This window comes from Euprymna scolopes, chromosome 24, assembly GCF_053919585.1.
Source record: "Euprymna scolopes isolate OS-2025 chromosome 24, ASM5391958v1, whole genome shotgun sequence".
In the NCBI taxonomy this organism is placed as follows: domain Eukaryota; kingdom Metazoa; phylum Mollusca; class Cephalopoda; order Sepiida; family Sepiolidae; genus Euprymna; species Euprymna scolopes.
The window spans coordinates 82,287,604-82,300,033 of NC_136505.1; the positions used below are offsets into that span (position 1 = coordinate 82,287,604).

Below are 12,430 nucleotides of genomic sequence, written 5' to 3' on the forward strand. Positions count from 1 at the left end.
TGAAGAATGTTTAATAATTGTTGTCTAATGATTAATGTAAAAATTTCACTAAAATCGGAGGCATAATAACAAGCCCAGATTACCAGTCCTTACAATGCGCAGCTGTGTTTCAAAATTCATAATGATCAGTTAATTAGTTTAAGAGTGAATCCTATACAAATACATAAACGTGAACCTTTATTAAAAAAAGTTAATCTTTTTATCTAAATTATCTAAAAGTAACCCTAAAAAATATATTTTTAGTGAACAAATTCCCACAGGAGCACATATGCATGGGTACTTGATAGTTTTGGTATCAAAAGCAAAGCACATAAATCTTTTCATTCATAACAACTTCTCTCATCTACATCTATGTTGGTAGACAAAATTTTAATTTTAAAAAATTTGCTACTTGAGCAGTTTACATACTGTGCTGAAATAACATTTAGAAATTCACTCTTAATGTGGAAATAGCGTTTTGTAATTATTTTGTACTTTCACCTAACAATTTAATAAGCACAACTATCGTAAAGATCGAATTTAACTTGAAAATCTTATTCTTCATAAAATATGAAAAACAGTCAGATAAAGCTCAGCTTTCTCAAACTTTAATATTTAGAAATTAGTTATGTGTAGAAATTGAAGTTTTGACACACACACATTCAAATCTATTAGTATTGCCACCAATGAACGCTGAAAAAAAATTTATTAAACATTGAAAAACTTCCAGTAATAATTTTACCAAAAAGGTATGGTATAGGCTCAAATCAAATATATTTGTAAGAGACAAATGAGAAAAGTTTAATGAAACAAACTTGCTAAAAAGCAATAATAGTCTTGCAGCAGTTTATTTCCACTAATTTTATATAATATTAAAACAATAAGAGAAACATTTAATTTGTCACCCATTTGTATAAATGCCTACCAGTCTTGCCGAGAACATAACTGGTGACAAAAAGCAGCCAATCATGAGGATGATCTATGGCCATCCGTTCTTTTCAACAACATTTTAAGATTGAACTATAAATTTTTCAGACCGGGTAAGGGATTACTACTACTCAATAGGAGGAATAAAAAAGCAAGGCTTTGCTTACTTTGAGGTAGGATCCATAATACTTTGTAACATAAGGGCTGTCACATTGTGACAGGACCATTATCTCTTGCTGGATGTCTTCAATCTCATCTTCTGCTTCTTCAAGATCAATGATCTTTATGGCCACAATTTGCTTCGTTTCATTGTCAATTCCCTTGAACACTTCTCCAAAAGAACCTTTCCCAATTTTTTGTAATTTGGAGAACTTTGTTTCTGGATCGACTTGGTTTTTTCTCTGGAAAAGAATGAAAAACAAAATTAATAAAACCAAATATACCATAAATAAAATAACTTTATGGCATATCAACCTTTACTGCAAAAACTAAAATTTATAGTAATAGGAACTGAATAAAATTCAACTGGATTCAACTCATCACTACTTGTAAATTTTACAGCAGAAAACCACCAGCTCAATTCACATATTTGCTGATTTTTTTTTAATAAAACAATTGTTTACATTTTTATTCTCATTTCATTGAATGTAAAATAGAAAAAAAAAAAAAATCAAATAGACTGAGGAAAAAAAAAAACTTAAATTTAAAAAAATACTAAAGCTAAGTGAATTAATGTTTGCTTTTATTTTATAAACTTTAATGACAAAATACATGTTAAAATAAATCTATAGTTCTGGAATCGAGTTATGTTTAAAAATAAAATCCATTTTGATTCTAATCTGTAATTTGTGATTAACTAATCATCCAGCTTTTACTTAGTTATCTCTTTCTGTATGTTGATTGAACAATTTCTAATATTTATTAATGTCTTTTAAACATACTCTTTATCCAACCTTGCTTTATTTTGCCATCTAATTTACTGTATTTATACACAATAAACACATAAATTAGTATATTAAGCCTCTTTCTTAGATATATAATTTATAAAGATAATATCGATAATAAATGTCTTTGCAGAAATTTATTCTTGTTATGCAAGAAGAATGTCTTAAAACGCCGCAATGATTTCAATTGAAAATTCATAAATTGTGGAATAGTGATTTTATTGGTAATCTTAAAAAAAGTGTAAACAAATATTCTCCTAGCTAAAATGGTGGAGAAGGAAGACGTTTTGTCAATATTCAAAATGTATAAAATTCCTCCGGAGAGCAATTAAATACAAAACTGGTGATCGACAATAGTCAGTTTTTCAGAAATATTTGTGACCTTGACCAGCTTTAATTTTCACATTATTTCCTGCTCAGCTTTATCTGACTTTTTTAAGCGAACAGAAACTGAATGACTAGTCAATCTGCCTCACCCATTTCCTTTTGGTCGTAAGAAGGGGAAATAATTTAAATGTTGCCCATGTTGAGTCAATTGAAAAAACGCACACCAAATGGATTTGGAGGTGAAGAAAGGAAAATACAACAAAAATGGCAAACAACAGAACTTAATTAAAATTGAGAATTATTTAATAACTGTCTCAAAAAGTTGCCTGGGAATTTTTACTTTCATGTTGGTTTTGTTTTTAAGTAATTCCCCTTTTTTCCCTAATTATTAAAATGGCTGACTTGTTTATGAAGAAAAAATTTATTCTGATGAATTTCATAGTTTGTTTTTAAAAAACAGGATTTGTCAAACTTGTTTTTACACTACAGGATTTTTGGTTTGGTTGTTTTACAGCATATCAACCTTTTTTGGGTTCAATCATTTTGACAAAATTTTATACTTCAAAATATACCTCTAAATATTTTTTTTATTGCTTTTTCACCCCAAACAAGGCACAGTGCCTCTTGGATGGAAGGGGCTACTATTTAGGACAAAATTTTCAAGGATATTATATGGGGAGTTGAGTAGCAAGATGTCTGTAAACATTAAACTTGAACTTCTGCATGTCAGTATAGTAGGAGAAAATTCTTCATGTCAGGAAATTCTAAAAGTCTAGCAGTTTGAGAAAAGAAACTATTTGAATAGAAAGTTTTCCAGCATATAGATATCTCTATAGTGTAGGAGTGGGATTTTGCTGCTTGTTGGGTTAGTTGGGGATAGTTACATCGAGGGGGTACAAGGCTTGGAGTTTGTCGGAGCACCTTCCATTATAATACTTGTAAAATAGGCACAGAGATGCAAGACTTCATCAATGGTACAGAGGTTGAAGTTTGGTTGACAGTGCGGGGCTAATTAGGTTGGCCACCCTTTTTTGAATTCTGTCTAGGAGTGAGAGACTAGTAGCAAATGCCCCAGCTCAAATATGGCAACAATATTCCATGCATGGGTGAATGGTGACCTTATAGAGGTACAGGATTCTCTCAAGCAAAGGTAACTTTCTAGCACAATAGAGAGAGACACACAGAGCCCACCTTCTTTGCACCAGTCTTGGCAATTTCCTCAATATATTTGTTCTAATTCCTGTTCCCTGTGAACATGGTGTTTAGTTGGTTTTGTAGAAAAAAATTGTTTTTGAATATGATTGAATTTTTCAAAAACAAAATATCAGGAAACCAATATCTTTAGGAAGCCTGATCTAGTAACAGAGGATTTTTTTTACTTAAATAAATATTTGATTAATAATAAATAAAAACTAATTGAATTTGCAATTGTTAGGTTAATGTGAGAAATACAGAAAGTTGTCTCACAATTTTAGTATTTAATAGATATGTGCAACAGTGGAGGAGAAAAAACTAAAAACAATAGAGTAAAACTGAATATTAAAATACCTGGACTCATTTAGCCAAACTAAAATTTTGGTTTAATTCTTTTACAATGTGTATGGACACACGTATTAATTCATTCTTTAGTTATTAAATTCCATTTTTATTTCACAAGAATATTTATAGTAAAATCATTTATTTACTTATATATTATTTTTGGAAATGACAAGACAATAAAAGATTCAGATAACTGACAAAATGAACATCTGATAATAGGATATGTATTCATTGCAATAAGATTGATAAGATTTAGACAATAAAAATGTGAGAATATAAAGTTATATCTTTGCAAACTGTGCTAGATATAGACACAGATTTTCATTAATTTGAATAATTTTTATGTACAAATAATATTTGTAAATGTTTGGAAGCTCACTTGAGAAAAAAAAAAGAGAAATTAATCACTGTTCCAACTTATTTACATTCCTTTGTTTGCTCACATAACATATGTAAACGTTAATCTATCATCTCAGTTTCATCATTTCCAGTTAATATGAATGAAATCACTGATTATTTGGTCATCAGAAACTCACACATAAGATTAAAATAATTTACACGGTGAAATGGAAATTTTATTCTTGAAGTAATATTCTATTAAATTAAGTAAAAAGTATTTTATTTACTCCTTGAACTGATAATGAATTTTAAAAAATTAAAATTTATTTTGTAGTACTATTATGAACCAGATTTCTCGTAAATGTCCATTGGGCTGGTCCGGAATCTTATGCAACCTGTCGGAATATGCCAGGAGCTGGTAAAGTTGCTGATCCGGCAATCAGAACGCAATACCAGACAAGCAATATCCAATATGGAGCAAAACTTTTTTGATAAAAAGGTTTTTTTTTTCTTCCAATTTAATTTTAATCAGTTATAACAATGGAGCACACAATGAACTTAACTAGCTTAGATAAAATATCACAGACACCGGAGCAAGTCTCCCACCCCCACTCCTCAAACAACTGGTGCATAAGGTGCAATCGTAACTTAGTTTTTAATCATGCAAAAATGTTTCTTACATACACATTACACAAAAAATAATTCCTTTATTCCTGAAGCTTATAGTAGGTTGTTATAATTTTATTGGTTTTCCAGGTATTTTTGCTGTTGTTTTAGTTGTATCTGTTAGTTTCCATTTCTTACTAGTTTTGATCGGCGCTCGGCATATTCCAGCAGTTTTTATGTCAGGTGACAATCAAGTCTGAGCAAACATTTACAAAAAAATCCGGTTCATAATATGCGCCAGTACAGATTTTGTTAATAAAATTGAAGTAAAAAATATAAATGATTCTTCATTATTTTATGATGAGTTTCTTAAATTTGAATTTATTAACCAATTAAAATAAACAATTCAACACATACCATTACTGGCACATGTGCAAATGAGGGGTGCAGAGTTGGAAGGTATAAAATCCAACTCGTAAAATTCCAGAACATCCGATTTTTTATATTAAAGTTTTCCAATATTCAAACTTGATTCTAGAGAAATTAAAAAATATGAGCCCTAGTATTTTTGCAAGTCCGACTTCAATCCAAACCTTGGACTCCCAACTCCGAAACCTTGGTGCAAATATTATAAAAAATGAGAGCATACTGATGGCTTTTCAACCAACTGCTGTTCATGAATGAACAAAATGAAGGAAACAATGAAGATGGCGACTATTGATCATCCTATGTTCATTTCTTTCTCCAATGTTACCCTAAAAACAAACATACAGATGCCATAAAAGCTAAATGATATTAATTAAAAGCTTTGCATTTTGGTAGAAAATGGAATAAACTGAAATAGACATTGTTGATGATCTTTTGGCGGATTTGCTTTTGAAACAATCAAGCATAAGCAAGTATAAAAAGTATAAAAACAATCAAATTATGATAAAACATGCAGAAGTTATGGGAGACACCATTCTTGCGTGTCTTTGGTCTCTCTCCGCAAGGGGTTGTCAGGATAACCTGAGATAAGGATACTTTGCCCTACAAGTAAGCCCTGACGAAACATTCAAAATAACATTGTACTTAAAAACCAAATAAGATCCCTTTGGTTATACACTGGCTCATATGAGGAATCGTACACATTCTTTTAGTGATATTACCTTAAGTAACAACACTTAATTATATACTCCACCAGGCCAGATGAATTCTTGTTCTGGGATCTGATAAAACTTAGCGGCAAAAAGATAGACATATCAAATTGGGGGAAAGGAAACTAAAGTTTTTTTCTTTTTTATTAACTCGACGTTTAAGAAGTAATGAAGAATATTAATTGGACACATGAATATGCATTTCATATAAGGATCAGGTGTTAGCCTGAGGAAAAGGGGTCCATTGATTTGAGATTTCGACTGAAGTAAAAGGAAACTAAAAAGTGATCATGTTAAAAGCAATTTGAATATAATGATATGCCTATTTCTTCTGCAGACTTATCTGGAAAGAGAAAAATGTGTCGATAGTAGATATTCAGGTATGAAGAGTGTCATTGTTTAGCAAAAGGCCTTCGTATCAGGTAAGCTATTGTTAACATGCAGAAGGTGTGGCCTACATTCCACAATGGTCAGTCAGACATATCTTACCTGAAAAGGTGACAACTTTGTGAAAGTTTCTTTCTTCTACTGTAGTAAATATTCTGCTTTGAATACCAACATTCTTTTAATAAGATTTTTTAATATGTCAGTCACACTTAATAGAAAAGAAACACACCCATTTAATGGGATCATTTGTTAAGATTTTAATAAAAACATTTTAAGATAGATATTCAATAATAAAAAAAAGACTAAGCTTTAAATGTATGACTTATGGAAAATGAAATTTAAAGCATCAAATAATTAGCGTGAAAAAAAATAGTTTTTTTTGTTTTTTTTTTCAGAAGTTTAATTATTATGGAAATGTAATAATCGGATGACAGATCTACTATGGCATTTAGTGTTTTACATAGATGATTAAATGATTAAATGCATTAATCACAATAGATTAATGCATTTAATATTGATTATAAAATTGAGCCGCATAAATGAGTTGATTTTTGTTTGAGAAATTTTAGATAAGGATTTGTGGTTTAAAATATTTGAATTATTTGGACTATTGCTTGTTATTTTTTAAAATGATTCAATCAATGTAACCTGACTTTCAGGTTCATCTTTTCAAACTTGAAAACCTATATGAAATTTCAACTGCACCTTTTATTGTAACCCATGAGAGTAGATTGTTTTTGTTCTATCAGCCACAATCATGTAGAAGTGTTATTCTTATGTCCCTTAAAACTGTCAATCAATGTCTTAAGGTGGAAAGGTATCACGATGAACATAAGAGATACTCCACACATACTGATAGCATTATAGCACCCACATTTATTTGACACAACGTCAATGATAATCTTAGATCTATGAGGTCAACTGCAAAAGCACTGTGTCAGAAGTAACAATCTGGTGTCCACTAATTATACAGAAGTTTTATGTAATGAGTAAAAGTCAGTTTACATTAAAAAAAGGTCAATGAAAAATCAGATTTGAAACAAAATTTAAAATCCAACATCAGTTTCATGATCACATGACCCCTAACATTTAACTTTCTGATTCAGATTTCAATAGTTTGAACTACTGTGAATGGAGCATAGGTGAGATAAAGATTAATGAGCAACCCTTATAATAACACTAAATAATCCTTAAAAGTTTCAATAGACTAATATCCAATATGAAAAGGACCACCTAATTTTAGCATATAGGCGATTCATGCCTCACATAGAAGCCATTATTTAAGATGAAAGAAACTTTAATGAATAAAATTACAAAACAATATTTTTATTCTTACCAACAAAAATGTTTTCAACGAAAGGACATTATAATCCGTTTCGAAGAGTCAGTTTTGTTTATGTATAAATCTGTCCTCAAATAGGTTACATACCCTGAAGTATGAAAATCAGAGTGTCCTTTTTTGGAGCTAAATTTTCCCTACATTAAAAACTGACCATGTGTCTAACTTTACCCTTGAGAAGGCAGCAAGTAAATAGGAGTACTTTTGCAGTTTAAAATCCATTCTTCCGTGAAGTGAGTAAAAAGAGACGAAAGCTTAAGATGGTCAAAATTGGAAGAAAAAAAAAAAAAAGGCAAGAAAAGAGTTTAAAAAGAAAAGAGGACAGAGTACCCCCGCTCCCAAATGTATCAATGTTACGAACGGCTTTTTTGGACCCCACCCCCACCCTGAAAGCCATTCTTAACATGGAGAGGTTGGGGATGTTATAGTATGCTGGGGGAGGTCATAAAAAATACCAAAATAACTTTCCATACACAAACAAAATAAAAAATATATTTGTTCACTTATTCAAAGAAACAAAACTTTTATTACAAACAAACAAAACAAAACAGAAAAAAAAAACACAGTTGCCATAAAAAAATAAATAAAACGGTAACATTTATGAAGTTATTACGGTAGGTTGTTTGTTTTATTTTCTTTCTTTTTTGTTTGTATTTTTTATTGACTTCCGTTTGATCGGTATAATCCAGTGATTTCCTAGTCCACCAGGTATTGCTTAGCAAGACACACAAACAGTCTTTAAACTGCAGAATTACCTAAATAGGAACTCTAGTAATGGAAAATGTTATTTTTATTTTTGTAAGAGTGATAGCATGTGTGACTAAACAGACGGTTGTGGTGCTTTCACTCGGATTAAAGCGATACTGCCAGCCCTGGTATCACAAGCTTTTGCCACCAAACAGTATTGAAAAAAAATGTATGTTTATCTTTGCAGTTTCATGTTTTATTGAAAGACATTTTGGTTGTTGATAGTATTACGTGTTAAAACGATTGTCACTAAAGGTCACATAAAATATGGTATCCTGCACACTAGTTTTACTAAACTAAATTCTTGGCATGCATAGATTTTTTTCCAGGACATTGGTGTTCAGCAATTTATCATTACTGCTGTAAAGATCTATTGTTAACCATCACGTTTGAATACATTGATGGCTGCAAAGTTGCATTTCAGCATTGCTATAGTAAGATCTTGCAAGTTTTCAATGTTTGTGCATGAAGCTTTTTTAAAGGAGAGACTTTTCACAGAATAAATCTAAGTGACTGCCATTCTGCCCCCCGAAACATAGCACTTTTGTTTGAATTTAGTCTTTCCTTGAAAACAGAGTATCGACTAATAATAATAAAATTTTATCATTGTTCATAACGAACTCGATCACTCACGATGTGTTGACTACTACTACTACTACTACTGAACTTTGATTTATTACAAAAAATTCAACAACTGACAAGTTTTCTTGCGTAACTAAAAATAAGTTGCTTTACTTCTATATTATCCTTATGAATAATTACAGATTATGAAGAGACTTATTTTGCTATCTAATTTCTTATTGCGGTGTGTACAAACATAATATAAAACAATCACAGTGACACACCGCTCTAATTTGACCGTTTTAAGTTAAGCAATGTTGAACCTGGTCAGTACTAAATGGCTGACAATTTGAGAATGCCAGGTGTTCTATGTGGGAGAGCTCCTTACTTATTCCTTTCATCCTATTTAGGAGTGGTGTGGTTAGGGATTGCACAGCTCTTGTTTCACAATGATCTTCACCTGTAGGAACCCTTTACAGAGTGTATCCATTGTCTCTGGAGACTGAATGGAGGCTTCTATCAATGAACACACTATACAGAATAGGTGACAAAATAAATTAACCAATATTAAAAAAAAAGTCACTCTTTCTGTAAATGCTCACTAAGAAACAGGAGAGTGGTTGAATCAACATAATGAGAGGGGCCAAGAAAAATACATAGCTACATGAGAGATCGATAATCTGTTCAGTTAATTACAAATTAAACAAAATTCTTTTTTCAATCACTTTACAAAGTTTACAAGAGAAAAAGCTTTTAAGAAACACACGTTGATTCACTCAGCTTGAAGTCAGTACATTTGACGAATTAAGACGCTGTACAAAAGGCAAGCAACATTTCCTTCCTAAAAACTACAAAAACCAACATTATCAAAATCATATCCATGACTGAAAGATACATATAAGTGAGGATCGTTTATGGATTTAATATTCCTAGAAACTTCCTCCTTCAGAGGAGGCCAGTTCAACCCACCCATAGTGAACGTCATATGAAGACATGAATTCCAACATTTAAATAATAATAGTTGAGTGATGAGCAATGGAAGAAAATTGGAGGAGGGGAGGTGGTGGGTAAGAAAAGATCATATAACAGGTAATAAATTCATTGGGTCAAAGGTGATTAACAAAGAATGACATAAATTAAGAGACATAAAATCTATAAGGCAAACTTATTAAACTTTTTCTTTTTTCGTACAACCAGCTGTACTGTAAAACGAAAATATTTGCTTATGGTTTTAATGTGCTTAACTGTTCAAAAACAGCCAAATTTCATTAAAACCATCAGTAAATTTTTACTTCTGCAAGTACATCTTTTCATTTTCAAAAAAAATATCGATCACTACAATTTGTCAATGTAATATATTTCATACACGAGTTGTTAAATTTAAAAGAATTTAAAAAATGCAATATTTTGAATAAGAAATCAATTTTAGATAATAAAATATTAAATCATGATTGTAAAATCTAAATACAATGAAAACCAACAATGTTTGACTTTTTATGATTTGAAAGTCAGATAAAAAAAAATTAGCCCAATCACTTCCAGCTTTTTGCAAAGTTGAAACGATAATAAAAATAAAAAAAGCCTAAATATTTTCAAGACAACCTGTAATTTAAATGAAAAGTATTTGACTCCCAACTTGGTTTAAAACCTGTGACTCAGACTGGTGACTAAAAATTTATGTATCATTTTTAAGTGTTCAATTGAGTGAAGATTAAACCAGATTTCTAATATATAAACTTATCTAATCGGATTTTTAAAGTCAGACAAACACAACATTTAAGTTGATATATCAAACGCATTTTGATTAGTTAATTTGAATTTGTTATTGTTGTATCGTGTTATTGGCAAGAAGAATTTGTAATTAAACGAGTTATCTCCCTTATAACTAAATTTTTATTTCTTTTCTTTTTTTTTGTATGGATTTACAAAATATGCTTACAAAATTAAAAACTAAAACCCCAGATATGTACATGTAATATAAGAAAGTTGTAAAAGACAACCAATTATTTGGACAAGAAAAATCATAAGACTAAAAATAATGAAGAAATGTTTCTTTTTTATGCTATTATTACAAGCTATATTTTAGAGCATCAAGTCACTAAATTAAATCAAGTTGAATAAAGTTAGTCACAACCAATCTTCTGTACCAGTGTCTCAAAAATCTATAATTGGATAATCAGTTCAAAGTCAGTTTATGACGAAAGACATTCATAGTTTCATTTATCAAAATTCCCAGAGAGATTTACTTTGACAACCTCATTATAACCAAATGATCTTTCTGTGAAGAAAACACCAAGCTTGAATTCACACTCAATTGGTATTGATATTAATATAAACTCAGTGTTGGATAGACTTGTATAGTTCATAGATTCAAATAGAATTAGTTTATAGTTTCCGAAACTTTCAATCATTGAGAATTAAGAATTTTGAGACAGAAATTACTTTCTATTTAAAAGAAAGTTTCAAAATTCCTTTCAAATTTTGAAAGGACACAAAGTAATTCATCGTTTTCAACTATTAAATAAAAATTCAAATGACAATTGTTCACAAAAACAAAAACGTTGAATTGTTGAATTTAATTTTGTAATTGATTGTTTTTAAATAGGATTTTAAAACAATCATTTTTGGTACTTTGCACTTATTATATTTTTGATTTCAATAACTAATTGATTATTAGTAAACAAGAAATAATCCTTTGTAAGTTACACGCAAAAAACACTGACGCAGAAGTGGTCACACGATTTGATGAATAGAAGATTAGAACAGCAAGCTTAAAGTTATCAATGCATTGGATGGCATACCTAAAAATATTTCACAATAACTACATAAACTGTATTTTTTCAATGTATAATGACACGCTTTCTCAAAACACTAATAAAATTGATTCACATAAATGTTGAAAAAATGATATGAAAAACTGAGCAATTTAATTATTTAACCATTCATTGCATGTTAAATATAATAAGAGAACGTGTCCTTGTATACACAAAAAATAGATTGACATTTAGTCACACTGAATGAATTGGAACTAAAGCCAAAATCTAATAAAAAAAATGAAGAGGATTTAGAAGATTTTCATAATCCTAAATTAAATCACACACCCAGTCATTATGCGAGACTCAACTCAACAACAACTTAATGGTGTAGTCAAAAGATAATTGTTCAAAAGTCATGCCCTGTTTCATATGAGCAGTAAAGAGAAATTCTATGAGGATTACACAAGAACTTCTTCAAAACAAATGCATCCTCAAATTCATTGTCTATAAGAAATACTAACTATACCACATCAGCAAGTTTCCCTATGTTGGTTGAAGGGGAGGGAGTTAAGGCCTTTGATAGAGTATGGCATAAAGGTTTATTTCACAAAATCTCCAGCTATGGTATAGCTGGAAATGTCTTCTCAATTATTAAATCATTTCTCTCTGATAGATTATTCATAATAGTGGTTGATGGGCAGAAATCAGAAGCTCACAGTATTAATGCTGGAGTTCCTCAGGGGTCCATCCTGGACCCCACTCTCTTCATTAATGATCTTCCAAATCACATCCTTACATCATTCGTAGATATTTATGCTAATTACACTACTATCTATGGTAGCA

At 30.4% G+C, this 12,430-nt stretch overlaps 1 protein-coding gene across 18 annotated transcripts in view; it reads right to left on the minus strand.

The window, feature by feature from the left end:
• The window catches only part of LOC145246805 (serine/threonine-protein kinase 26-like), a 203,264-nt gene that overhangs the window by 80,154 nt on the left and 110,680 nt on the right, over positions 1-12,430 (minus strand). For all 18 annotated transcript variants that reach the window (XM_080108621.1, XM_080108607.1, XM_080108609.1 and 15 more), the window contains exon 2: positions 1,074-1,307. In XM_080108621.1, coding sequence (XP_079964747.1) covers positions 1,074-1,307 — 234 coding nt within the window. The remainder of the gene's footprint in view (positions 1-1,073; positions 1,308-12,430) is intronic.